This window comes from Aotus nancymaae, unplaced genomic scaffold (assembly GCF_030222135.1).
Source record: "Aotus nancymaae isolate 86718 unplaced genomic scaffold, 86718_ANA_hifiasm-v0.15.2.pri h1tg000030l, whole genome shotgun sequence".
In the NCBI taxonomy this organism is placed as follows: Eukaryota; Metazoa; Chordata; class Mammalia; order Primates; family Aotidae; genus Aotus; species Aotus nancymaae.
Window position 1 is genome coordinate 21,553,342 of NW_026988443.1, and position 26,337 is coordinate 21,579,678.

At 55.4% G+C, this 26,337-nt stretch overlaps 3 protein-coding genes across 7 annotated transcripts; all 3 read right to left on the reverse strand.

Annotated features, from left to right (window-relative positions):
* Positions 1-248: 248 nt before the first annotated feature.
* Positions 249-11,507, reverse strand: CDH16 (cadherin 16). Of its 5 annotated transcripts, none has more exons than XM_012468279.3 (18): positions 11,439-11,507; positions 10,252-10,309; positions 9,874-9,957; positions 8,325-8,480; positions 8,174-8,254; positions 7,318-7,453; positions 6,320-6,516; positions 5,612-5,734; positions 5,250-5,400; positions 4,785-5,012; positions 4,626-4,702; positions 4,364-4,552; positions 4,029-4,270; positions 3,309-3,442; positions 2,388-2,630; positions 2,114-2,221; positions 1,389-1,505; positions 249-610 (listed from the first exon to the last, which is right to left on the reverse strand). In XM_012468279.3, the coding sequence occupies exons 1-18, from the start codon at positions 11,504-11,506 to the stop codon at positions 513-515; spliced, it is 2,490 nt and encodes an 829-aa protein (XP_012323702.2). In that variant the 5' UTR covers position 11,507; the 3' UTR covers positions 249-512. The 5 variants fall into 5 exon arrangements, with proteins under 5 accessions (XP_012323702.2, XP_012323698.2, XP_012323700.2 ...); XM_012468275.2 differs by having other exon boundaries at positions 7,318-7,476; positions 8,116-8,254; XM_012468277.2 differs by lacking the exon at positions 11,439-11,507 and adding an exon at positions 11,035-11,159 and having other exon boundaries at positions 7,318-7,476; positions 8,116-8,254.
* A 2,452-nt stretch (positions 11,508-13,959) lies between these two features.
* On the reverse strand, positions 13,960-17,257 carry RRAD (RRAD, Ras related glycolysis inhibitor and calcium channel regulator). Its single transcript, XM_012468274.3, has 5 exons — positions 17,125-17,257; positions 16,514-16,897; positions 15,810-15,883; positions 15,482-15,686; positions 13,960-14,641 (listed from the first exon to the last, which is right to left on the reverse strand). Exons 2-5 carry the CDS (start codon positions 16,881-16,883, stop codon positions 14,364-14,366), a joined length of 927 nt encoding a protein of 308 aa, XP_012323697.3. The 5' UTR covers positions 16,884-16,897; positions 17,125-17,257; the 3' UTR covers positions 13,960-14,363.
* A 6,284-nt stretch (positions 17,258-23,541) lies between these two features.
* CIAO2B (cytosolic iron-sulfur assembly component 2B) lies at positions 23,542-25,909 on the reverse strand. The gene is made up of 5 exons (XM_064383170.1): positions 25,713-25,909; positions 25,479-25,556; positions 25,108-25,233; positions 24,267-24,312; positions 23,542-23,784 (listed from the first exon to the last, which is right to left on the reverse strand). Exons 1-5 carry the CDS (start codon positions 25,854-25,856, stop codon positions 23,687-23,689), a joined length of 492 nt encoding a protein of 163 aa, XP_064239240.1. The 5' UTR covers positions 25,857-25,909; the 3' UTR covers positions 23,542-23,686.
* Between the last annotated feature and the right edge of the window lie 428 nt (positions 25,910-26,337).

A 26,337-nucleotide genomic window follows, 5' to 3' on the forward strand; every position in this document is an offset into this window, starting at 1 on the left:
AGTCATCCAGGATCTGTGGCTGGTGGGCTCTGGATGCCCACAAAAATGACTCACTTTGCTGTGGCCCCAAGCTCTTACCGGTAGCCCATATGATGTCCCCATGTCCTTTCCTGCAAGGGACCCCAGTCTTGTCCTTTAAGCCCAGACCCTTTCTGTGTGGTAGGAGATGGGGAAGGGATGAAGGAGCATGTGTGTGCACACTCACACACACACACATGCACACAGACACTGAGACACAGATATACCAATCCTGTAGGGCCCAGCCCGGCTCTCTGGGGCTTTATTATTTTGCAAACATACTGCCATTTGGAGCGCTCCCATGGCCAGCCCATAAAGTCGTTGTGCAGGCTCTGGAGACATGTCTGGTGATGGTGATCGTGTCTCCACCCCAGGGCAGATGGAAGGGCTTCTACTCTATCCTGTCCCCTGCTGGATCTTGGGTGCTGGGCTCTCTCCCAGGGGATTCAGATGGAGCCAGAGGACAAGATTCCAGCTAGGGCTGCCTGGACCATTCAGACGGTTGCCTTCAGGGGCACGCTGTCTGCTGGTTGATCCAAGTCCTTCTTCCTTGACAGGGTCCAGTGGGTGAAGATGAGGATGAGGAAGATGCCTGTGGGGCCCAAGAGGGATGGATCAGGCCTTCGAAGGGGCTGTGGGACTTGTTCATCATGAGGGTCTTCCTGTGATTGGCACTGCTTTAATGAAGAGATGTGGTTTCCTGGACAGCATCCCGAGGCTGGGCTGGGTATGATTCTGTGGTCCTGGTGCCTGGAGAAGCTTGACTGCTCAGACTGCTTGGCCCCTACCCCTCTGAGGCTGTCCCAGTATACTCAGCCTCCAAAGTCTCCTTTTCTGGGGGACATCGGGGAACCAGTAAGTTGGACCCCAACTCTGTGGACCTCCAAGAGAAGGCTCATCACAGCCCTGTGCTAGACCAGCAAGGAAAACCAGCAAGGAGAAAATTTGAGGGGCTAAAGAAATAAAGGGGATGAAAGGGGTGGCTTAGACTGATGCAATTAGGCTACAAAGACCTGGGCTCTGTCACAACCTGACTATGTAACCTTGGACAAGTCACTTAACCTCTCAGCCTCAGTAACCTCATCTGCAAAATGGGGAGATGCCAGGATCTACCTCACAGGGTTGCTGGGAGGATTCCAGGCAATAGTCCCTGCCACACAGTCAATGTACAATCATGTACCTATAGATGCTGTTATCAATGATGATGACAATGACTATGATCAAAGGGGCAGGTGCATAATGACTAAGAGAGTTGGGGGCTTCCTTTTTCAGAGCTGGGGGCACCATGGGGACAAAGGTGTTTATTTGGAGGCTATGGTTCCATCCATTCATCGCTCTCACCCACACAGATAATGCCCAGCCTCCATTACCTATTGCTGCCAGGGTGCCCACAAGGATGCCCACTGCTGACAGCTTCGTGGGCATGCCCTTCATGCGGCCCACCTTGCGCATGCACTGCCCCTCCACATTGCAGCGACACACGATCACTGTGGGGAGAGGGGAGGAAGGTAAGATTAGGGAGGGGAGGGCTCCCCAGCTACTCAGAGCCACCAGCCCAGACACCCGGCTAATATGTGTGTGTTTGTGTACATGTGTGTATTCACTCGTGTGTGAGGATATATGCGCTGGCCAGACACGGTGGCTCACGCCTGTAATCCCAGCACTTTGGGAGGCCGAGATGGGTGGATCGCTTAAGCCAGGAGTTCAAGATCAGCCTAGCCAACATGGTGAAACCTCGTCTCTACTAAAAATACAAAAATTAGCTGGGCGTGGTGGTGCACACCTGTAATCCCAGCTACTCGGGAGGCTGAGGCAGGAGAATTTCTTGAACCTGGGAAGCGGAGGTTGCAGTGAGCCTAAATCGTGCCGCTGCACTCCAGCCTGGGCGACAGAGTAAGACTCTGTCACAAAAAAAAAGAAAATGTTTGTGCATCTGTGCCTGTTCCTGTGTGCACACAGGTATGTGTGCCCAGTCATAGGTGTGCAAGTGTGCACAGGCGTGTGCTGCCCACGTAAGGAGCTGTATGCATGTGTACCCAGCTCCCTCCCGCTGCATCTCTCAGGAACTGCAGGCTGCACCCAAGCCCAACCTCACCTTGAACCCGGAGCTGCCACATCTGGGCATTGTGGCTGACAACCACTGGGACTATGTATTCACGTGGCTCCACCCAGTGCAGAGCCAAGGTGAGGTAGGCATGGGAACCTGTCGGGATAGCAGGCAACGACCAGGGTCACCAGCCTGGACAGGCTCTCCGGGGGCTGCTCCCCCTAGGCCCAGCCCCTCCCCCATGGTAGAGAGGCATCTCACTTCCAAGTGACACCTCCTCCCTGCCTGGGCCACAGCCTCCCTCCCTTTCCCCACCACACACCATTGAGAGTCTGTAGGCGCCAATCCCGTTGCACCGTGGGGTTAGGACCAAGGGCGAAACTATAGGGACTGTGCCCACTGGCCAGGTCAGAGTCCTCACTGGGTCCACTCACGATCACGCCATGGTCCTGGCGGGGGGTGCAGAGGTATCGGGAGGGCACAGGGGCGGGAGTCAGGGCTGGGGCAGGAGGGGCCTTCAGGAAGTGGATCACCAGGGGCGCAGAGGTGCTCAGTCTTGGCTCATCTGCAGAGGAGGCAGCGCTGAGCTGGCTGGGTGTTGTCAGGGGAGGGGTGAGCTCCAAGGTCCCTGGGCTGCTCCTACAGCCCATGAGTCTGGCCCTGCAGACTCCTCTGCCATGCTTCTCTCCACCTGTCATCATCCCCATGCCACTGTGGACATCCCTGATTGGCGGAGCTCACTGCCACTGGCTCTGCTCTGTATCACAGCTCAGCTTGGAGCTGAACCCTGCCTCCCAGAGCTCCCCACCCCGGGGCCAGCTCCCTGTCCTGAGCAGTGTTCACAGTCCTCCACACCCGGCCCCAGTGGCCCATTCACTCCAGCACTCCTTCCCCAGGGGCAACCCTTGGCCTTCTTGCCACCTCTCTGGCCCTGTACCAGTCCCTGAAGCTGACACTCTGAGGGGCTAAAGGACAAGGGCTTTCTGGGGCTAAAGGACAAGGTTGGGGATTTTGAGGGTCGATCTATGAGAGTGGTCAGAGAGGGGAGGCAGACGCCAGACGTGCCCACCGGAGGAGTAGATGCATTCTCAGAGAGGAACACTGAACCCAGCTTCACGTCTGCTTCTCCTGCTTGGAGCTGGGGGTTGCCAGCGAGAGCCTCTGGGCGGAAGCTCAGTCCTGCTGTCTGTCTGTCTGAGGTTTGTATCCCCTCCCAGGGGCTCCCACCGCTGCCTGGCCATACCTGCATCCTGGGCCTCCACAAACACAGTGTAGATGTCCCCAGGCTGGGCGCCCTGCAGGAACTGGGCTGTGCGCACCTCCCCAGAGATCTTCTCAATGCAGAGCCAGCCTTCTGAGTCATTGACCAGGGAGAACCTGCCACCCAAGGAAGGGGGTGAGGAGGTACTGGAACTACATATAGGGTTTTGTTCAGAATTCCCCAGGGCCGTGTGAGTTGCTTAAATTCCACACCCTCTCTGTGACTCAGGGGCCACAGCAAAGCCTGGGGTGCCCAGTCTCTCTCTCTAGCTTCAGGATTTGTGGCTGTGGTTGTGGTGGTGGGTGTGGAGTGAACAATAGATCACGTGGGACGGGGAGAGACTCTCAGAGCCTGGGAGGCCCATTTCAGCTTTGCTTGTTCCAGGCCACCCTGCAAAGGAATCGGAACCTGGGAACAACCTTGTCTGTCTGCAATCTGTTGAGGGGCGTTGGAGGAGGGCCTGGTCCTCCCTCCAGGTACTGAAGCATAATCTGAGCTCTCATGGGGTCCAAAACACCCCCACCCGTGCTCCACCCAGTCCACCCAGCCCCAATCCCTGCCAGGAGGCACAACCTTGGCATTTGCCATAGTTTGAGAAATATTGCAGGCTGTCGATAATGTGAATCCCCTCTGAGGCCCTGGGGTCATCCCCAAGGAGCAGGGACGATCCAGTCCAGGTAAGAGGCTGGGCTTTCGGCTCACCTGAGGGGTCGGCTCATGGGGTCGGAGGGCTGGACGGTCAGCAGGAGGGAGCCAGCTGGGGCACTGATGGGGACACTGGCCTCATAGCTCTCCTGGTCCAACTTGGGGGGTGGTATCACCCTCTCCACCAGCACAGTCACCGTGGCCGTGGCTCCAGAGCCTGGGCCTGGCCCCAGCAGCTCTGCCACACTCCGCACCACCACCACCACCTCGTGACTTGGAGCTGCCTCATAGCTGAGGTTCTGGAACCGGGAGGCCCAGGTCACTGTGTGGGCCTGAGCGAGGCACATGTGCGTGCATGTGTGGGCCCCTTTCCCAGCCACCCCGGCCCTCACCTTGCAGAGTCTGAGTTGGACATGCCCAGAGTCTGGCTCCCAATCCAGGCCAAAGGTCTTTTCTGTGTCCCCCCTCTCAATGGCAAAATCCATGAGGCGGAAGGCAGGCTCGAGATCGGCATCAGTGGCTGTGAGCGTGGCCACCAGAGTCCCGGGCTCCACATCCTCAGGGAGGCTTATAGGCCCAATCTAGAGAAGAAGGAGGGGTAGTGAGCCCCCTGCCAGCATCCTTCCCAAGGCCTCCTCTCCTGTGTCTGCTTACCTGGGAAGTGGTGAACTCAGGGGCATGATCATTGATGTCTGTGACTGTGACTTCAACCTCACATGTGCTGCTGAGGCCTGGGGCAGAGAGGGCATGTTGGTGAGGTCAGGGTAGGAACAGAGGGGACAGGGGGCCTGGGTCACCAATCAAGGCACTTACCACCCTCTGCGCCTGCCAGGTCCATGGCCAGCACCAGAAGCAGGATGTCCTGGCCAGCTCGGAGTGGGAGTCCCCCCAGTGTCACACTGCCTGAAGTGGTTTCCACCTGGAAGGCTCTCCTCTCCACCCCATCCTCAGGCTCAGGGCTCAGGAGCTGATACACAATGTGAGAATTGGGGGAGCTGGGGGCATCTGCATCCTCTGCTGACAGTCTAGTCACTTCAGTACCTGCAAGACAGCACCCGCCTTGATAGGACCACAGCCCAGCCTGGGGGCCTTACCTTCCGACTCCTCTTTTGTGCTGAACTGAACTTAAGCTCGTGTGTGTGTGTGTGTGTGTGTGTGTGTGGTGGAGGGACATTGACATGGGGGCCTGAGGCTGGGTCCTTGTCCCAGAGAAGAGCAACACCAGATGGTTCATAGAGACATTGTCCCTCTCCCATCCCTACTAAGCCCGTAGCTCACCTGGGGGGCTGAACTCAGGGATGCTGACTGTGGGACCACGTGGGGGGCAGACAGGTGGGTTGTCATTCTCATCCATCACCAGCACATGCAGTTCCAGAGGCGCTGCATAGTCCTCACCACGGGAATTCCAAGCCCGCACCTGGAGCAGATACTGCGGTGGGCAGTGAAGGGGCTTCAGGTCAGGACCAAGGGCAGCTCCAACCTTGCCTGGCTCTGAGTTTCCTTCTGATCAGTCAGCTCCAGCTCTTCAAGGCTATTTTCCACTATCTCAGCCTCTGTTGCAGTTGTGACACCCCCAAAAATCAACTGGATAGTGACCAAGCACCCCCCAGCCTGCATCCCTGGCTCCCCGTTCATATTACCTCAGCCTGGGCTTCTCGGTCCAGCTCTCTGGTCACATAGAGGTTCCCTTCTGCATCCACATCAAAGGGTCCCAGGGGGTGGCTCTCCAGGTGATAGTGCACATCACTCCCACTCCAATGTACCTGGGAGGGACACCCCAGGTCGAGGGGCAGGAACAGTCCATGTCAGCCCTTGAGCCCCATCTGATTTCTGGGTGAGGAGCCTGGGTCCCAGCTGTGTGACCCAGGCAAAGTGCTGCCCTCCCTGGGCCTGGAGTCCAGGTGGGATCCTTCTGTTCAGGGCACATGTTGTTAGTGGCCTTGTCCTGGTCCAAAGTGCCTGAATGACCAGGTTACTTTATTTTCTGCCCCCATAGCCTGGGCCTGACCCCAGGGCATTCCTAGAAGAGGCCTGAGACATTCCTGGCCAGGGTGACAATCCCCATGGCAGCAAGAGGTGGCAGCTGCTCTCTCTGAGGAAGCTTTGGGCAAGTTCAAGAGGTCAGAGCACAGAGTCATGGCTGCTAGAGGATGGCAGGGCAGGTGAGGGGCTGTGGGCCTGCGCCCAGGGCCTTGAACACCCCAGTCCACAGTGGGAAGTGATGGGAAGAGTGGAGGAAGGAGCAGGGGTCACATGGGTTCCAGGCTCAGCCCCCAAATATCCAGGAGACTCAGGTCCAGTTGCACCGTCCATAGGGCTGCTTCAGCCACTGACAGCCACTTACTCACCTGGGCAATATGGTGGGGGTACAGGACTCTGAGATTCTCTGCCAGGTGGATAGGCTCTAGGGGTACCCAGGTGCTCTCTACTATGGAGACTTCTACGGTGGCAGTGGCCTGATGGCCTGAGGCCTGGTCACCCATGTCCTTGACCTGTACCAACAGCTGGTAGTGGCCCTCCAGAGTGTAGTCAAGGCTGGTGCTCCCTAAAACAGGGAGGATGGTCAGCTGAGCAGGGGGCCAGAGAGCAGGGGCCAGGGCTTCATTCTCAGCAAAATACCAGACACAAAACCAAGCATATGGCAGGTGATTGGGACACTCTCTTGGCCAAGGGAAGAGAGGAATTTTAAGCACTGTTGTGAGCATCCAACCAGGACATGACAGTTGCAAAACCACCTCGATATCTATCCACACGATGAATGAATGATAGATTAGAGGGGTAGATGGATAACCAGGATGAGGAGGTGGGTAGATGGTAGATGATGGGCTGGATGAATGGGTGGTTGATTTGGTAGGTGAATGGGACTTTGAGTGTGTGAATGGGAGAGTGTTTGGATGAGTGAGGGGTGGATGGATGGACTGTGTAGGTGTTTGGGTAGTAGGTGGGTGGATGCATGGCTGGCTATAATGATGTCTGATTCACTTTTCTTTCCATCCCTAGTTCATGCCTGTGGTCTGAGTTTCCAGGTCCAGGTCTCTTCTGTCGTCAATTGTGAGGTCGCCCAGCCACATCTTAGGCTACAGCTCCTCAGACTATTCCTATCCTTGTCCCTTAGGCCTGGGTCTTCATGGAGCATGGAGCTGATGCCTTCCGTTCATACCATTTCCCAGCTCTCCCTGCCTGGCCCTGCCTCCATGGCCGCCTGCCTTGCTGCTGTCTCCACCTAGAGTTCCCTTCCTTCCTTTTTTACCTCTCAAGCTCCCACCCATGCTTGTCTTATGTTCAGACGCCACCTTCTCCAGTTTTCTCTGACCCTCCCTCCCCAGCACACCCCACTCAGGCTCACCCTTGGGGCTGAGGGCCAGAGCCCCCAACCGAGGCTCCAGCTGGAACATGTCTGGGAAAGGCTGAGCTGGAGCCTGGCTCAGGATGTGGAATCGAAAATCCGAGTTGGCTGTGCCTGGCTCATCCTGGTCTGAAGCCTCAAGGAAGAGGAAGGGGATGCCTGGTTCATGGTGGGAGGGTAAACTGTAAGGGACAGAGAGAGTGGGGAGAGTCTCCCATGCCTCTCCTATTTCTCCCTAACCATCATCACATCAGAACTCTGGAGATGAGCCACGGCTTTTTGTCCTACTTCCCAGATCAGCAAACTGAGGCCAAGTAGTGGATGGGACCCTCAGTGGAGTAGAGGGATACAACGTGGGACAGAAATGGTACAGGATGGGCTGGGCGAGGTGGCTCATGCCTGTAATCCCAGCACTTTGGGAGGCTGAGGCGGGCAGATCACCTCAAGAAGCCAGGAGCTCGAGACCACCCTGGCCAATGTGGTGAAACCTCCTGTCTCTACTAAAACTACAAAAAAAAAAAAAAAAAAAAATAGCCAGGAGTGGTAGTGTGTGCCTGTAATACCAGCTACTTGGGAGGCTGAGGCAGGAGAATCACTTGAACCTAGGAGGCAGAGGTTGCAGTGAGGTGAGATCGCACCACTGCACTCCAGACTGGGCGACAGAGCGAGATTCCGCCTCAAAAAAAAAAGAAAGAAAAAATAAATGAGACAGAAATGGCTTCCCTGTCCCTATGCCAACTGTCTGGCCATTTCTTTGCTCTCTGCTGTCCCATCAAGTTGGCTGCCCTGGCCACTCACCAGGCCTGGTGCCCTGGCTCAGCTGAGCTCTGTAGATAGCTTGAGAGAAATGGGGCACCTGGTCATTTTCGTCCTTCACATGCACAAGCACAGGCTGTGGACCCCACAAGACACGTCCATCCTCCGTCTCCAGGGTGACCTAGCAGGGAAGGGGAGTCAGCGTCTGACCCTGCCTTGCCTGCTCTCCCCTACACCCGGTCCAGACATACCTGTAGCTGGTACTCTGCCTGCTCCTCTCGGTCCAGGGCCCTGGTCACCAGCAGGAAGCCAGAATCTGGATCCATAGCAAAGGGGCCCTCAGCTGCCTTGCCTGAGTCCCCTGACAGCACAATGTGGCCTTCAGCCCCCTCACGGGGCAGCAGCAGCTGATAGGGGTGAACAGAAGTGAAGGGAGTAGTGGTCAGGCCTGGGAGACGCCCCCCGTCCACCTGATGGCCTCATTTTATATGTGAGGAAACTGAATCTCAGAGATGTCTGGCTCCTGTCTGAAGTCACACAGCCAGTAAGCATCAGGACTGAGACTCAGAGGCAGAACTCTTTTCCCTGGACCAGATGCTCCCCAAAACTCCCTGTCCTTCTTTCTGAAGCTTGAAACCTCACCACCAAGATTTCATTCTTTAACCTAAAGCTCTACTCTCTGCTGGGATTAAAATCTTGTTAGTCATTCTCACTGCAGGTTGAGCATCTCTAACCTGAAAATCTGAAATACTCCAAAATCTGAAACTTTTTGAGCGCCAACATGTCGTGACAAGTGGAGAATGCTACATCTGACCTCCTGTGACAGGTCACAGCCAACACATAGTCAGAACTTTGTTTCATGCACAAAATCATTTAAAAATATTCAGCCAGGCGCGGTGGCTCACGCATGTAATCCCAGCACTTTGGGAGGCCAAGGTGGGTGGATCACCTGAGGTCAGGTATGCAAGACCAGCCTGGCCAACATGGCAAAACCCGTCTCTACTAAAAATACAACAGCAACAAAAAAATTACCAGTGCATGGTGGCACACACCTCTAGTCCCAGCTACTCAGGAGGCTGAGGCAGGAGAATCTCTCGAACCCAGGAGACGGAGGTTGCAGTGAGCTGAGATTGCACTGTTGCACTCCAGCTTGGGCAACAAGTGTGAAATTTAGTCTCAAAAGAAAAAAAAAAGGCCAGGTGCGGTGGCTGACGCCTGTAATCCCAGCATTTTGGGGGGCCAAGGCGGGTGGATCACAAGGTCAGGAGGTTGAGACCATCCTGGTTAACATGTGAAACCCCGTCTCTACTAAAAATACAAAAAATTAGCCAGGCGTGGTGGCAGGTGCCAGTAATCCCAGCTACTCAGGAGGCTGAGGCAGGAGAATCGCTTGAACCCAGGAGGCAGAGGCTGTAGTGAGCCGAGATCATGCCACTGCACTCCAGCCTGGCAACAGAGGGAGACTCCATCTCAAAAAAAGAAAAGGAAATGTATAACGTCCCCTTCAGGCTATGTGTGTAAGGCATATATGAAACATAAGTGAATTTTATGTCTAGATTTGGGTCCCATCCCCCAAGACATATCATAATGTATATGCAAATACTCCAAAATCTGAAAACAAAATCCAAAATCTGAAACACTTCTGGTCCCAAGCATTTCAGATAAGGGACATTTAACCTGTATAACATGTACATACTCTCTAGAAAGCAGGGTTTCAAAGAGAAACAGCAAGAGGAAGGGTGCCAGAGGAAGGAAAAGCAGGACTTTATGGGAAGGGAACCCCCCAACTCTCAGGCTCACCTTCATCAGGTATAAAGGGAAATTTCCACCATAGTTTTCTGGAACTTCCACAGACAGCTCTGCAAGCTGGGCCTCCAGGACAGCCTGTGGGAGGATTCTCACCTTGTCACCAGGCTCTATCCTCCTGCCTGGGCACTGGGACCCAACAGAAGAGGGGAATTTCTGCCCTTTCCCAGGGCCTGGCCGTATCTTAGTCCACCCACTCGCTGTCTGCCTTTGACCCCCTCATCCCACAGTAGCCCTGTAGTCCCAGCTCTGACCCCTCCCATGCCTTGCACTGTTCTCACAGTCAGTGCAATTGATCCAAGTGGAGTTGGGGGCAAGGGTGTCAACCTCCAAGGCCAAGACCTGAAGGAGAGGGGGCACGGCCCAGCTCACCTGAGGAATGGAGAAGCAAAGCAGCCACAGCCAGGCAGGGACCATGGTCAGGACAGACCTGGGGGGACACGGCAGTAAGGATCCAGCCCAGGTGAGTGGGGAGGGCCTTTCCACCCCCCACATACAACTAGAGGGCTCGTACTACAGACTAGCCTCCTCTTCCTCCCCTGCAAAAGAGCTGAGGCTCCCCATCTCCTGCAGGGTAGCACCCTGCTCCTCGCCCAGGCCCACCAAGGCCCCCAGGCCCAGCCACCCTGTATCTAGGCTCTTGGCCCCTCAAGGACTCTACCAGAACTTCACCTCTAGACCTTCAGCTCCTTCTTGCCATAGCCTCCACAGCTTGCAGATCCCAAAGTGGTAATTTTCTAGCAACCCCCCAAATCACAAAAGTTTGAAGCTGGAAAGTCCCTGAAGACCTGGAGGGTAACTTCCAGAAGTTACCTCTTGTTGCAGGCAAGGCCTGAAGGGTGGAGTCTGGCCAAGGTCACAGAGGACTTGACCACAGGAGGATTCCTCCTAGCATGGGGCCTCCAGGACTGTCCCGCCTCCCACTGCCACCCTCTAGACAAGGAGCACCTCTGGAGCAGGAGCCTGGCCCTCGTCTCGTCATTTTCCAGCCCTTGTCATGGAGCTGGGCAGCAGAGCAGCAACAAATCGACCATCCCGCTAAGATGGGGCCCTGGGAATTCTTTCGCAGATGACAAGGACAGGGCAGTGTTTCCCCTCTCCCCGACACCAACCCCAGCCTCAGCCATGCCCTCCCTTCAGATCCCAGCCCCTCACCCTCCAGTGCCCAAGGCTGGCTCCCTTGGTCCAGCTGCCAAGCGAAAGGGCTCCTTCTCCAGGGAGCTCTGGCCAGGCCGGGCTGGGTGGGGCAAGGCAGGGCACTTGAGCAGGTAGGAGGTTCAGCCACACTTGCTCAGGAGTGGAAAAAGCCACTGGGCCCACAGCAGCAGGCCTGGCCCTGCCCAGCCCCCCAAGTTACTCATTGACTTTGGAAAGCTAGGAGCTGCTCAGCATCCGTGACTGCCAGTCCCGGGAGGTGGGCAGATCATTGGCCTGGCACTCCCTCAACCCCAACACAGACCAGGGGGTATTCCTTGGCCCTCTGGGTTTGGACACTACTTTTTCTGTGGCTCCAGACTTGGTCTCACTTATCTCCCAGGCTCCAGCATCTGCAGCCTCACCTTTGCACACTCTTCCTTTTGCATGGAACACCCTTCCCACTCCATCTCTGTGGTAAGCACCTGCTCATGCTTCAGTGCTCCGCTCAAATATTCCTTTCTCCAGGAAACTTCCGCTATGCTCCCAGGCTGGTTCAGGAGCCTCCTCTGGGAATGCCCCACCCCCTCACACCATGCCATGTGCTATCTCTATTAATACACAGAGGACACCAGATTGTCATTATCTGCCTCTTCCATTAGACTGGAAGCCCTTTGAGAGCAGAACCCAGGGACTCAGCAATGATCTGGCTCTCGTTCTGCCCTGGCAGCTCCCCATGGCTTGTGGAACTAAAGGAGCTGGAGGTTGCAGAGGATGGGTGAGCAGTGTATCAGCAGAACTGGGTATTGGGGCTCCAGACCACCCACCAGGGGTGATCTGTGGTGGGGAGGTGCAGCAGCCTGTGAGCTCCCCAAGTCCTCACATTGGCCACAGCCACTCAACAGTGACAGGGCTGAGACAATGGATGGTCTCGTGCCTCCAAGAAGATTAAACCAGCTCAGGTGACCTTGAGAGAGTTGCAGGACTGAACAGGGGCCCCTCCCCCAGTGAGGGCAGCCAAGCAGAGCTAGGAGACGCTTCTGGGGCCTGGGAGTAGGGAACGAGGGGAGAGGGTGGGAAGATCCTGATCTCCAGTCCCTCCTCAGCCTTGGAGCTTCCTATGGTCCCCCCGGAGTCCTTCCCACTGTACATCTGATTAGTCTCTCTCAGGCCGGAAGCTACCCTCAGCTGCTCCCAGCCCTGTCACAAGCTGAGTACCTGCTTCAGGGTCACTCTGGCACCCAGCCTGGAGCAGGGCAGCATCGGGGGTTGAAGGGGGTTTCACATGCATTGAGCTCCTGCGAGGCGCCTAGCACTGCTCTGAGCACATACCTTTATTATGCCACCCACTCTGTTCTGAAGGGGCATTGTGTCCATGTCACACGCTGGGGCACAGAGAAGCTAAGTGGTTTGCCTAGGGGTCACATAGCCAATAAGTGACAGAGCCAGGTCCTGGGGACCCTCACTTGTTCTGAGAATACCATGCCCTCTGCATTCCTCTGAGTATGTTGTGGAGAGGGGCAGAGTAGCAACAGCTCTGAGCAGTTACCTCTGCCCTGGGGAGCACGTGGGTGAATCTCAGCGCTCCCCGTACATGGAGAGGTAGCCCTCAAGCCTCCTCTTGCCATTCAACAAGCTGTAATCAGGATTCTAACCAGGTTGCAAGGGCTCCCTGGAGTCTGTGGAGTGAATAAATCAAACTAAGAAAGGAATGTATGGATCCTGGCCCAGAACTTTCTTAGAAACTGTCCCCCACCTCGCCCCAGGCTGCCTCCAGGCTTTGGAGATGGGCAGACCTGTACACCACTCCCCACTCAGCCACTTCCCACCCAGCACCAAATGGGGATGATATTTTCCTGAGACCATGTAGGCAAAAACTCTTAGCAGCACTTGTGCCAAGCGTGGGGGAGCCACGGGCATGGGTGGGCAGGGAGACAGGTGCACCCCCAGCCATAAGCACAAGTACACTTTCTTTTCTTTTTTGAGAGGGAGTCTCACTCTGTCAACCCAGGCTGGAGTGCAATGGCACTATCTCAGCTCACTGCGACCTCTGCCTCCCGGGTTTAAGCGATTCTTCTGCCTCAGCCTCTCAAGTAGCTGGGACTACAGGTGCGCACCACCATGCCCGGCTAATTTTTTGTATTTTTAGTAGAAACGGGGTTTTACCATATTGGCCAGGCAGGTCTCGAACTCCTGACCTTGTGATCCACCCGCCTCAGCCTCCCAAAGTGCTGATTATCCCAAGTGGGATTACAGGCGTGAGCCACCATACCTGGCCGAGTACACCTTCCTATACACATGCAAGACCTTCCATTCCAGCAGGGAGGGCTCCAGGCAGCTGTTCCCACCCAAACCTAATGAGCCAATGCTAACCATGGAATGTTCTGGCCTGGACACTCACAGTGGCGAGAACAGTGAGGGCCTCCTCAGTAGCTCAACCCCAGCGGAGAGGTGGAGGACCCATGCAGAGTTGAGTGCGCCTGTGTGTGCCTTCACAGACCACCTCTTAGAGGTCTCTGTCCCCAGCCTCAGCTGATTCCAGCCCCTCAGGAGGGAACAGGGCAGAAATACCAGCTGTGGAGCCAGACCCAGGGTTCCCGCCTGGTTGTGAGGCCCAGGGCAGAATGTGCTCCCTTAAGAAGACTCGGTTTCCCTTTGTGGACAGTGAGGTGATTGAACCCTCAATCAGTTGGGCAATGCCAGGCCCCAGTGCAGAAAGAGAAGAATCTGGAAAACAGGGACTGGGAGGGGCTTGTGCCTCCTCCTGCTGGTTGAAACCCCCAAACAGGCCCACTGCTGGTCCCAGCTGGCTATATCCCAACCCTCACATTTATACATCATGGTCACTACTAGGGTGAGGCAGTGAGCCCCCATCCCTCAACTTCAGAAATGCTTCCTGCTCCTGAAGTGCCCAGATGGTAGAAAAGAGAGTCAACAGCCATGACATATCAGGAAATAATCTTTATTACAAAAATCTGCATGTAAACAAAGAGCCACCACACTGAATAGCCTCCCTCCAGGGCAGGCACACCGGGGCTGTGAAGGGGCTGTGAAGAAAGGCAGAATCCTCTCCGGGCACACAGGCCTGCCCCTTCGCTGCGCTCCGGCTGCTTGGGATGCATCTGAGCCTGCGCATGCATCTCTGTGGGCCCTGCTCTCACTGGCCCCTGGGAGCCGCCTCGCTGGGCAGCACTGTCTGTCCATGACCATGAGGTCGGGGGTGCCCAGCTGGCAGCTCCAAGGGACCCAGAGTCTGAGCCAGCCCTGAGGCACCTGGGGTGGTTGGCTGGGCCAGTCCACCAATCCATCAGTCCATCTGCCCACCGCACCACAGTGAGAGCGCGTGGGACCTAAAGAACGGAGAGGTCGTGGCATGACTTGGACTTGGCGCGAAAGGCCATCTTGCGGCTGTTACGAGCTACGATGCGGCCTAGGAAGCGCTTCGCCTTTTTGCCGAGGCTCTCTCGCCTCCGGGTACCTGCTTGCCGTCGTGCATTGGCCTCTTTGCTGTCCCTGCGCAGGCGTATCTGGCGCACGACACCTTCAAAAAGTGCCTGGACATTGTGGTGCAGTGCGGCCGATGTCTCAATGAACTTGCAGTCAAAGACCACTGCACAGGCCCGGCCCTCTGTGTGGGAGGGGACAGGCAGGCACCAGTAAACAAAGGGTGGGTGAGTGAGGAATCCCTCCAACCCTGGCCCCACCCATGCGAGCTGCCACTCGAGAATCTGCAGGGTTCTCCCTCAAAACACAGAGACCCCAGCTCCTGTACTGAGGGTACTGGGCACTGCTGCATCACCCAGTAGGCAGAGTGCCTGCATTTAAGGAGCCCCCAAAACAGTGGCCCTCAAAAGGAGATCCATTTATTGAAATAATTTGAAGCCTGGTATTTAAACAAAGTACGACAGTAGTCAACACAGGAAAATGAGAACTACGTTGAAAAATTTAGTATTTTCTAATCTAAGGTTATATCACAATGAATGACCCAGTGGACTGGGGATGGGGGGGCGAGATCACTAAGTCACTGCTGGGTTTCTCTAAGGGACTCAGTACTGGGGGCCACAGAGAAGGCTGCTGAAGCCAAGTGGGAAGGGTCTTCCCCAAGGCTAAGTCTACTCTGAGAATGGCCCAGACCTAGAACACAGGCTCTGACCTCCTGGCCTGTTTCCTTGCACTCTCTTCCACCCACTTACCCCCCAACCAGCTAGGCCAGGACCAAGAGGGGCAGGAGAGGAGAACCCCCATGGTGCTCCAGCTCCCCTGTCAGATTCGGTTCTTTCCCCAGCTCTCTGGGGCCTTCCTGAGCCCTGTGAGCAGGCAATGACTCTCTCCCATTTCCCTCCCCTCCAATTTTCTTCCTGAACATTTTTAGCCTCTGATGATCCCCAGGGACTCAAGCTGAGCCAAGACTGCCTGGATCAGGGCCCAGCTGGGCGCTCCCTCCCCCTGCAACCTGCCGCCTACTCACCATCCACCGAGACCTCCCGAGAGCGCACCAGGTCACTCTTATTGCCCACAAGGATGATGGGCACATCATCTGTTTGCCGGGCACGCCGCAGCTGGACCCGCAGTTCTGAGGCCTTCTCGAAGCTGCCCTTGTCCGTCACTGAATACACGATGACATAGGCATCCCCCATGGCCATGCAGTGGCCGGGCAGCCAGCGGCCCCCATCCTGGGGAACACACACACACATCTATGCAACAGTCCTCATGTCCCCGAAACGAGCCTGGCACTCCCAGATCTTACCCCAACTCACTCCTCCCACCCTTGCCCTGAGTCTCAGCCTGTACCCTACCTGCTCCCAAATGTCGTAGACAATGAGTGATGCCTCTTCTCCGTCCACCACAATACAGCGATCATAGGTGTGCCCTAGGCAGGAGACCAGTAGACAGGTTACCAGCTGGCTGTCAAAGCCCCTACTGCCAGGTTTCCTGTTCTGGCCACACCCTCCAACTCCTCCCTGGAGCCCTCCTCTCCACTTGCAGATGGCTGGCAAAAAGAGTGCCAGGCAGAAAAGTGGGGGCTGGAGGGCATGGTGTGCCTGAATTCCACCCACATGCCCCCAAGCTAGCAATGTCCCAAGTGGCCACTCTAATGCCTTCTGCCCTCCTGTTGCCTGGGTCCTGAGGTGGCTGTGACCCAGTGGCTTGAGTTAGAATGTCGTGCTCCCTGGGGACCTTGGCCACCTAGGGCTCCTCTCTTAGGAACCCCTCCAGTAAGAAACTCTGACCTGTCCCTGATAGGTATGGAGGGATGTCCTGTCCCATCCCGCAGAGCAACCATATCTATGCTCCCGCCTTCTGCTCTGGGTATTTCTTCCCTACCAAAGGTTGGGGGTGTCCCTTCTCCCTTTGTTCCCCATTTATGAAATGGGTAGGTAGAGGCATGATTCTGAAAGTGCCAATAGAATTCCACGGTATTTGCGGCTTTGAGTCCTGGTCTCAGCCCCCAGTCCTAGCCCCAGGATCGCCCCTTCCCTGGACAGCCCAGTTCCCTCACCTGCCGCCTCTGCTTCAGGTCCATCCTCGACACCGCCGAAGATGCGCGCCAGGGCGCTCTTGCCCACGCCGGGCGCCCCCAGCAGCAGCACCTTGTAAACGCTCTCGTCTGAGTCGCTGTCCCCTGAGCTGAGCGAGTCCGAGGAGTCCTCCGGCCAGTCCAGCCTGGGACCCTGGGTCCCTGTCCCGGCCGCGGCCGCCGCCAGGGCGCCCGGGGCCAGCGCCGCCTGCAGGTCGCGCTCGTCCACCGGCATGCTGCGGCGGTGCAGCGGCGGCGCGGGGCCCCAGGGCGTGCTGCCCCGACGGCCCTCGCGCTCCCGGCCCCCGCCGCTGCTCCCGCCCGCTCCGCTGCCACCGCCGTTCAGGGTCATCGCGTCCGGGGCGTCTAGAGGAGCAGGAACCGGCGTGGCCGTGTAAGCCGCGAGGGAGGCGGGACCCCGGGCGCACGTGCCCAACCCGGAGTCAGGCGGGATGCTGGGGCCAAGGTCCTGCCGCAGCCCTCCCCCAGCCCGGAGGTCGCCGCGCCCTCACCCGGACCCCTCCGGACCTGGCGCATCCATCTGCAACCGAGACGGTGCAGCCGCCCCGACCCCGCTCCGCCAGGACACTCACCCACTCACACACAGACACGCGCAGGACTAGGATCCGGGCTCAGATGCCACTCACTCGTAGTCCAGACTCGGACTCTTGGGTCTCTGCCGCCGCTGCCGCTGCAGCCACCGCCTTCTCCGCCCGCACTAGGTCGGGGCTCCAGAGCCGCCTATTTAAGCTTCTGCCCGCCCCCGCTCCCGCCCCCGCCCCCGCCCCCGGTCCACGCTGCTGCGGGGGCTGACGTGTCTGTCCATCCCCACCAGGGGAATCCCCCACCCTTCTCCTCAGACCTCACACCCTCGACACCCCGCCCCACCCGCCAGGGGCGGAGCCAGTAGCTATCTGGGAATAGAGGGGCTGACCCGTAGGCGAAGTCCGGGGCTGAGTGTGTGTGTGTGAGAAGGAGAGAGCGAGCGACGTTGAGGGTGGGGAGTACGTGATGGGAAGGCAGGCAGCGGGTGAAACCCGACCAGCCAAGAGCAGCAACTGCCCTCTGGAGAAGAATTCAGTTTGGCCCAGTGAGAGTTAAGTCTCCCTTCCCTCTCCCCTAGTACCCGATTGTCGTCCTAGCAAGTAGACTAGTTACAGATGGGACAGAGATCCCCTTTCCCTGACCAGGACACACACTCCCCACAGGGTCAGGATGAGCTAGAATTTAAGGGGTATCCACACAAAATCCTTTCCACTCCCTCCCCACCCTGGATTTGAAGATTCTCCCTAATGAGCCTACCCTTCAGGGTGAGGGTTGGTGTCACCCATGACCCCCTCGGGGTCCTGAGAGGGCTGCTCGGGCCCGGGGTGGGGGGGCTCTGGCAGTGTGGCAGGTGGAGGTGCCTGCTTGAATCCTGGGGAGGAAACTTCAGCCCAGAAGAGGGAAGGGATTAAACTCAGTCCACATCCCACCTCCCAGCACCCACCAGGCAGCTGCCAGCAACTCTGCTAAAAATAAATAATCTGCCCCGGCCCTGGCCCTGGTTATGCTCCTGGGCTGGAAGTTGCCCAGAGTAGGGGAAATCCAGACCGATGGGTGTTGGATGCCAGCAGGAGCCAGCCACTTTTGAGTTGTCAAGGTCTCCCTTCTTCCCTCTAGCTGAAGGCTAAGCTGGCCACCCAGGGCACATCCAGGGCCTGGAGATTCACGCACATCCACGACCCAACAGGGGCATAAACACAGGGTGTGTTCGAGGCATGAGGAGTGTCTAAGCCCCCTGCTTATCTCTTAGGGGTGTGAGGGTTGCAGGTCAGGCTGTGAGGTATTTTTGATAGGGACCTGCTATTAGACTGTGACATCTGATCGTGACAAGTGTGCTGGGGCAGGAGGGCACCCATTTGGGGCTCAGGTGACATCACAGATGGATGGACCCTGGTGGGCTGTGGTAGGTTGTCATGGAGACCTGGGCCAGGCTCTTTAGCCTCTGCATCAGTTTCCTTGGCAACACCTAAGAAGGCCTTGGATTGAGGAGGGCCTGGCTAGGTAAGATGAGGGCCCTCTTGTTCTTGAGGTTCCCAAAGTAGGCAAAAGGTGGGCTGAGAGGTGGCCGGCCCATGGTCCTGGGGGATCTTGGAGGCCTGGGCAGCCCCACACTGGTTCTGGGTTCCTGGAAGAAGTCCAGTGGGAAGAGAGAGTTATGAGCAGAGCCTCCTGTTAGCGGACAAGTCTAAAGAGCCAGCGCACACTTCCCATGAGGAATCCTGGCTGGGCTGCCGGTGCCCCCTCCAACCCCATGACTGTGCCACTGGAAAGAGCCCCTGGGTGTCCGGCAGAGGGTGGGGGCTGGGGGTAGCTGTGGCCCTTCCCACCAGGGGGCCAGTCAAAGAAACAGGGCTGGGTTTCCCCTCTGGCAATCTGAGCTCTTGACCTCAGCAGTGTTTTTTCATTGCCAAGGGAACTGCATCCACAAAGGGCCACTCAAGCCCCAGGCATTCCAGTGGCTGCTCCAACAGGCCAGAGACACTCACCACAAGCTAGATATGGCCAGGGGCCCCAGGCATTAACACCAGGACATGACCTTGAGACACCCCCCCCTCCCACCACCTGGTCCTCCCAGCTCTCTGGGCTGAGCATGGCTGCCTAGGAGGAATAAATTGAGGCTAGACTACCCCTAGGTCATCCCGGGCTTCAGATCCCAGCTGCACCCCTTGCTAGCTGTTTCACCTCTGTCCATTTATCTAGGCTGAGCCTCAGTTTCTCCTGTGTAGAACAGGGGTGATCTCTTCCTAATGATTATTATGAGACATAGCAAACATGAAATGCAGAGGCACAGTAGTTGGCTCAAGTCTGGCACACAGTAATATCTCACTAAGAACAGTTTTATCATCATCCTTGGTTGGATGAAGCAAGTTAGGTGAACTTGTGGTCCCTCTCTTGCTTCTACTCCACTCTCTCCAGGACAGTGGTCTGCCCAAGAGTGAGGCAGAGGTCTCAGGAATAATACAGACACCTCTCGCCTAGCCCCATACCCGTATCTCCTCTCTGTGGGACCTCACACTCTTCCCCCTCCCTTAGGTGACAAGATGCTGCAAAGGGAACTGGGCTGGGCTTCAGTGTCCCCACCACCTCCTCACACCATAGCCTTTAGGCCCCAGGGCCTCTGCTGTGTTCTAAGGCCCCACCATTCATTCATTCCACGGACTTGTACTAAATACCTACTGTGTGCCAGGCCCTCGTGCTGGGGGCAGGATTATGAGCAAAAATAGACATGGCTGGGCATGTTCATACATGTCATCTAATCCCTGGGTCAAACTCAGCTATGATTTGTTGTTCCCATTTTGTAGAGATGGTAACCAAGGCCTGAGGGGTCACAGGCCAGAAACAACGGAGCCAGACATACCTGGTGGAGGGTTTCAGGAACCTCAAACTTCACCACCCCCAGTACCTCTGTGTCCTCAGATAGCATCTGGGGTTCCAGAAAGTTCCTTGGGCGCTGGCCGAGGATGCACAGATGGTGGCCCTGCAGGCAGCCAGGGGCCAGGCACAGATGAGTCAAGAGTGACAAGGGGACTATGTGATACACCAGCTGTGGCATGAGCAGTTTGATGTCCCTCACCCACCATGGCCTGGCTGCCAGGAGGGCCAGCTGAATGACTCAGCCACACCTGCTGCCCCATGACTCCCCTCTTCCCCAGCTCAACACAGACACCATGGCCACCTCAGACAGGGACTGTCAAGCAGAAGGTACACACAGCCCAGGGTGTGAGGCCTTCCTCGGGAAGGCTCCCTGGGGCCCAGCTGCTCACCTACCTCTTTGGAGCCCTCAGCTTCCTTGTCTGTGTGGGATACAGTGCCTAGATCATCAGAGCTAGGCCTAGACCCATTTAAATCTCCCAAGAGCAGTCCCGAGTGATTGACATGACTATCTCCCTATCACAGATGAAGCTGCTCAGGGCCTCCTTTACTCCCTAGACAGAAGTTCTGTTGTTGTTGTTTTGAGACAGGGTCTTGCTCTGTTGCCCAGGCTGGAGTGCAGTGTTGCAATCAGTTCACTGCAGCCTCAATCTCCTGGGCTTGTCAAGAGATCCTCCCACCTCAGCCTCCCGAATACCTGGAACCACAGGCTTGCACCACCATTCCCCATTAGTTAAAAAAAAAAATTTTTTTTTAGAGACGGGGTCTTGCTATGTTCCCCAGGCTTGTCTCAAACTGCTGGGCTCAGGCGATCCTCTCACATCAGCCTCCCCAAATGCTAGGATTACAAGTGTGAGCCACTGCGCCCAGCTACAAGTCTTGAGAATTAAATTAGAGTGTCCCTTGGTATCCACAGGGGATTGGTCCCAGGATCCCCATGAATTCCCAAATCCATGAATACTCAACTCCCTTACGTATATTTTATTTTTTAAATTCTACTAAAGTGGCTGAGATCAAGTCTCTTACATAAAATGGCATAGTATCTGCATGTAACCTCTGCACATCCTTCCATATACTTTTAAGTTTTCTCCAGATTACTACTGTAATACCTAATACAATGTAAATGCTATGCAAGTAGTTGTTAGACTGTGTTGTTTAGGGAATAATGACAAGAAAAAAGTTTGTACATGTTCAGTACAGACACAGTTATCCTAGGCCTGACTACAGTTTCGATCCACAGTGGGTTGTACCCATGGATGTTGAAGCCATGGATAATGGAGGTCTGATTACATTTATTCTGGAAGCCCATTTCCTGTCCTAAAAATTGGGGATAAGAAAAGAATAGCAAGCTAGGTGTGTTGGCAGGTGCCTGTAGTCCCAGGTATTCAGGAGGCTGAGGCAAGAGAATCTCTGGAACCCAGGTATTCAAGGCTGTAGTGTACTATAATCACACCTATGGATAGCCACCGTACTCCAGTCTGGGCAACATAGTGAGATCCTGTATCTCAAAAAAAAAAAAAGAGAGAGAGAGAAACTGCTGCACAGGGCTGGAGAATGGACTGGCTAGATAGTAAGTGTAAAGCCTTCGGCTGAATGCCACTCTCAGGACAGGCTCAATGTTGTCAGCAGGCCCTCAAGAATAGACTTGTGAAATGGCCAGGATCCCTGCTGAGGCTTCTCTGCCTTCAATCACATCTGAGCCTCAGTAGGGATGGGGTGGGGTTGCGCACTGCTTCTTAATATTGCCATTTATCCTCAGAGAATGAGACTAAGGCAGAAGGGATATTTCCCCTGGGAAAGCAATCCTAACCAGCTAAACTGAGGTCTAAGCCCTATAGTCTGTCCAGGTGGCCAAATGCAATCTGGGCACAGGGCCAAGGAGGGGCAGAGGCCAGAGACCAAGCACATCACTTCACTGTGCTGAGCTTCCCTCTTACTCACATGCCTTTGGGAGAGCTGATGGGGAAGGTGCCTGAGGTTCCCTTCAACAGAGAAATCTAATGTCACTGCCCTGACCAGGGGACCAGACTGAGCATCACTAACAGCAGGAAAAGCTGGCACCACACACCTACTAGTGGGTTTATAAAATACATACGCTGCTCCCCTGGGCAGGGTTTTCATCAAAAAGCTCAAACCTGGACTCATTTAGGCCTTTAGACCAACTTCCAGTCACAGGCAACACAAATCAGGAATAAATCAGACTGCAGGACTGGGACTTCTCTGAATTTTTCAAAAAAATCACTGTGAAGAAAGATAAACGGCCGGGCATGGAGGTTCACACCTGTAATCTCAGCACTTTGCCAGGCTTGAGCCCAGGAGTTTGAGACAAGCTTAGGCAACATAGGGAGACCCAGTCTCTACAAAAAAAAAAAAAAAAATTAAAAAATTAGCCTGGCATAGTAGCACATGCCTGTAATCCCAGCTACTCGGGAGACGGAGGCAGGAGGATCACTTGAGCTCAGGAGGTTGAGGCTACAGTGAGCTCTAATCGCATCACTGCACACTCCAGCCTGGGTGGCAGAGGAAGACACTACCTCTTAACAAAATTTTTTTTTTTTTGAATTAAAAAAACTAAAAACCAGCTAGGTGTGGTTCTCAAGCCTGTAATTCCAGTGCTTTGGCAGACCAGGTGAGAACTGCTTGAGGACAGGAATTTGAGAGCAGGCTGGGCAACACAGCAAGGCCTCATCTCTTAAAAAAAAAAAAAAAAAAATTTATTGGGCTGGTTGTGGTGGCTCATACCTATAATCCCAACATTTTGGGAGGCTGAGGTAGGAGGATCACTTAAGCCCAGGAGCTACAGACTGGCCTGGACAACCTAGAGAGACCGTCTCTACAACAAAAATTAAAATAAACTAGGCACAGTGGTACATGCCTATAGTCCCAGCTATTCGGGAGGCTGAGGTGGGAGGACTGCTTGAGCCCAGGAGGTCAAGGCTGCAGAAAGGTGTAATTGTGCCACTGTATTCCAGCCTGGGCAACAGAGCAAGACTCTGTCCCCTCAAAAAAAAAAAAAATGGCCAGGAATGGTGGTGTATGCCTGTAATCCAAGCTACCTGGGAGGCCAAGGCTGGAGAATTGCTTGAACCCAGGAATTGAAGGCTGCAGTAAGATACGATCTAGCTGTTGCACCTCGGCCTGGGCAGCAGGGTGAGTCCCTGTCTCAAAAACAAAACAAAAACAACTATAAATGACATCTTAGGGAAATCCAGATATGCCTGGGTATTAGATAGTGTTGAGGAACTGTCCATTTTCTGATCAAATAAAAGGATTGTGGCCACACAGGCTTACTCATATAGAGGGAGGATGCAGTACTTCAAAGTAAAGAATCAAGTCTCTGCAGCTTACTCGCAAATATACTGATATTTATATACATACACATAAATAAGCCAGTGATACAATATGTCAACAACTGTTGACTCTAGTGCTGGTGGTAGGCATACAAGCACATTTGTACACTACTCTTTCCATTTTGATTTTGTTTTCATTAAGAAAAGTTGCAAGTACACCAACCTTCAGAGGCACTAACTACCACCGTCCCCCCTCAAATTCCAAATGACTCCAACCAAGATAAAAGACACCAAGACATCCTGGGAACTGAATATAAATTAAGTTTATTACAAAAAGCAAAATGTTAGTTTCTCATTGTGAGTGATTCAAGAAAACAAGGGTAAGAGCCCTGGCTGGAGCTGGGAGCAGAACACCAGTATGCAGGCTAGTGGGGGCCAAAGGCCAGGCTCAGGAGCGGGCTGAGAGGCACTGATTCACAACCTCCAGGAGGTGGGTGTTCTCCAGGGCAGCTGCCACCCTCTCCTTATCTGCAAGTTGCTTGTTCACTAGGTGTGAAGAAGGGTGTGGGGAAGGCAGAGTCAAAGCTAGGCTCTGTCCAGGCTGCTAGCCAGCCCAGCCCTACCTCTGAACCTTTGTATAGGATCTGTCCCCACCAGCAACAAAGCCCTCCTGTCACTTCCTTCCCAGGACCCCACACCTTGATCAGGCTACCTCAACCACCTGAGCCCACCTAGCCTGCCTTCTTAGGACCTCTCCACCTGGCTGTCTCCTGTACTGCTGAAGCCTGACACATTCTGGTCCTGTATACTTGGTGAAAGGGGATTTGGGAGAAGAGGACACGATAAGCACAGGAGATTCAAGTCAGGCCAGCTTTGGTCTAAGGTATGACCTACACTGAGGAGTCTCTGGCAATTTCACTCACCCAGTCACCCATCCCCAGTCTTGCCCATAGACTCCTGGGCAAGAGGTGAACCTCAGACTGCTTAGGGTGCCCAAGTCAACACGCTCACCACCAGCCCACACTTACCTGCATGCTCTGAGGCGTGGGTCCCCGGGGTAATGTGCACGTCCATCTGGGAGGGAGATAAGATAACCGGGGCCTAAACACCCACCAGAATTTTCCCCCCAGCCCCCAGACCCTCAGGCACCATCTCCAGCTGATCCTTCTCCCTAATCATGACTTTGGACTATGGCCCATCCTTTACACTCCAAACCCATCCACAGCTATTCCAATTTTTTTTTCCCGCCCCCCACCACCTCAAGACTGAGTCTTGCTCTATGGCCCAGGCTGGAGTGCAGTGGCAAGATCTTGGCTCATTGTGACCTCCTTCTCCCAGATTCAATCAATTCTCCTGCCTCAGCCTCCTGTGTAGCTGGGACCACAGGCCCACACCACCATGACCCGCTAATTTTTGTAGTTTTAGTAGAGAGGAGGTTTTTACCATGTTGGCCACGCTGGTCTCGAACTCCTAACCTCAGGTGATCCACCCACCTCAGCCTCCCAAAGTGCTGGGATTACAGGTGTGAGCCACCATGCCAGGCCTTAGCTATTCAAATTTTACCCAACGAACTGGCCCACTATTGTTGATTTAAAGGCCTGCCTGGGCCCCACCACTGGTCCAAACCCATCTGCAGCTCCTTGCTGCGCTTCCTGCCACACTCTTCAATATTTTTCTCCACTTTCCAGCTCAGATTTTTATTCTTGTCACATCGACTTGGAAAGTTTCCTCCCAGTTTCCTCTCTGCTAATTGGAATCCTTCCAGGCCCCACTCTGATGTCCTTTCCATGTTCATGCTCTCCCAGTCCCCATCCTCAGCAGTAGATCCTCATTGCCTGGTCCCACTTCCGGGGCTCAGCTCCAACTGACCTTGAAACGCTGAGGAAGGGAGCGCAGAAGCTTGACCTTGATGGACAGGCCAATAAGAGTGGCCATGCTGCAGTGTGGAATGGTTGGTGTGAAGGCCACAGCCACTGTACTCTCAGGGTCGCTAACCTGGTTGTGGAGGGGAGACGTCAAGAGGCAACCACCCTCAGCCAAAGGCCTCTCTTCTTAGTTTGTTGCTTTGGGCAAATCATCCAATTTCTATGGGCCTCAGTTTCAACACCCATAAAATAGGCACAACAATCTCCCCACCCAAAGATACCCTTCGGTGTCCGTGAGTGGAGAGCACTCCAACTCCTGGTGCACAGAAACCTTTCTGACTCTAGAACAACTCGCTCTCCTCCGAAGTGACTCACCTGAACCCGGACTTGCTCTACTACGTTCAACTCCTCTAGCGTCAGTGGATGCTCCGGGTCATTGATGGAGCGAATCAGATGTGGCAAGTGAAGGAAAAGGGACTCTGCGCCTTTGCCCACTCAGAACCCTTTGTCAGGAATCCCCGGTCGGGATGCGACTCCAACAGCTACTGGACATCACTGCTCCCCCCACTGCAAGCCCCCGGAACCCGCCCGCGGCCAGCAGCGGCGGATATCGAAGATCTCGCGTGCGTCGATGCTGTCGGGAACCTGCTCGTCCTCCTCGCCCGCCGTCACGGGCCGCTCCCCAGAGCGCTGGTAGATGAGGGGGTTAGCATTCTCCAGGAGGCCGCCGCCAACGCCGCCGCCGCCCACCATCGCGGAACCAACGCCGCCGATACTAGCAGGCGTGCACTTCCGCTCCTACCCGCGCACTTCCGGGGAACGGAAAGGGGGCGTGACGCGGTGACGGGGTCTCGCGAGGGACAAGCCGCGCTGTGCGTTCTCGGCCTGGAGTGTGAGAGAAGCGGTGACCTCGGCTCTGGCTGCTCGGTCCCGGGAACATGACGGTCGATGGGGCAAAGCCGCTGAGAAGGGATCCCGGCGGTGCTGGGTCCAGTGAGCCCGTAGCGGGCTGAACCCAGAGTCCACCGCCAGGTCTCAGAGGGCACTACACGATGTGAGGTGATCCCCGCACCGCTTCCTCCGGGAAGTCAGGCTGTCCAGGCTCTCCCGTGCCCAGGCCAGTTGGTCACCTCTGACCTGGCAGTGTCTTGGGATCTCCCAGTGACGCGCCCGCCTCCCCAGCTGCGCCATAGGCCCGGGAGTGCCTGTCCCAGCGCTTGGACCCGCAGGTGCT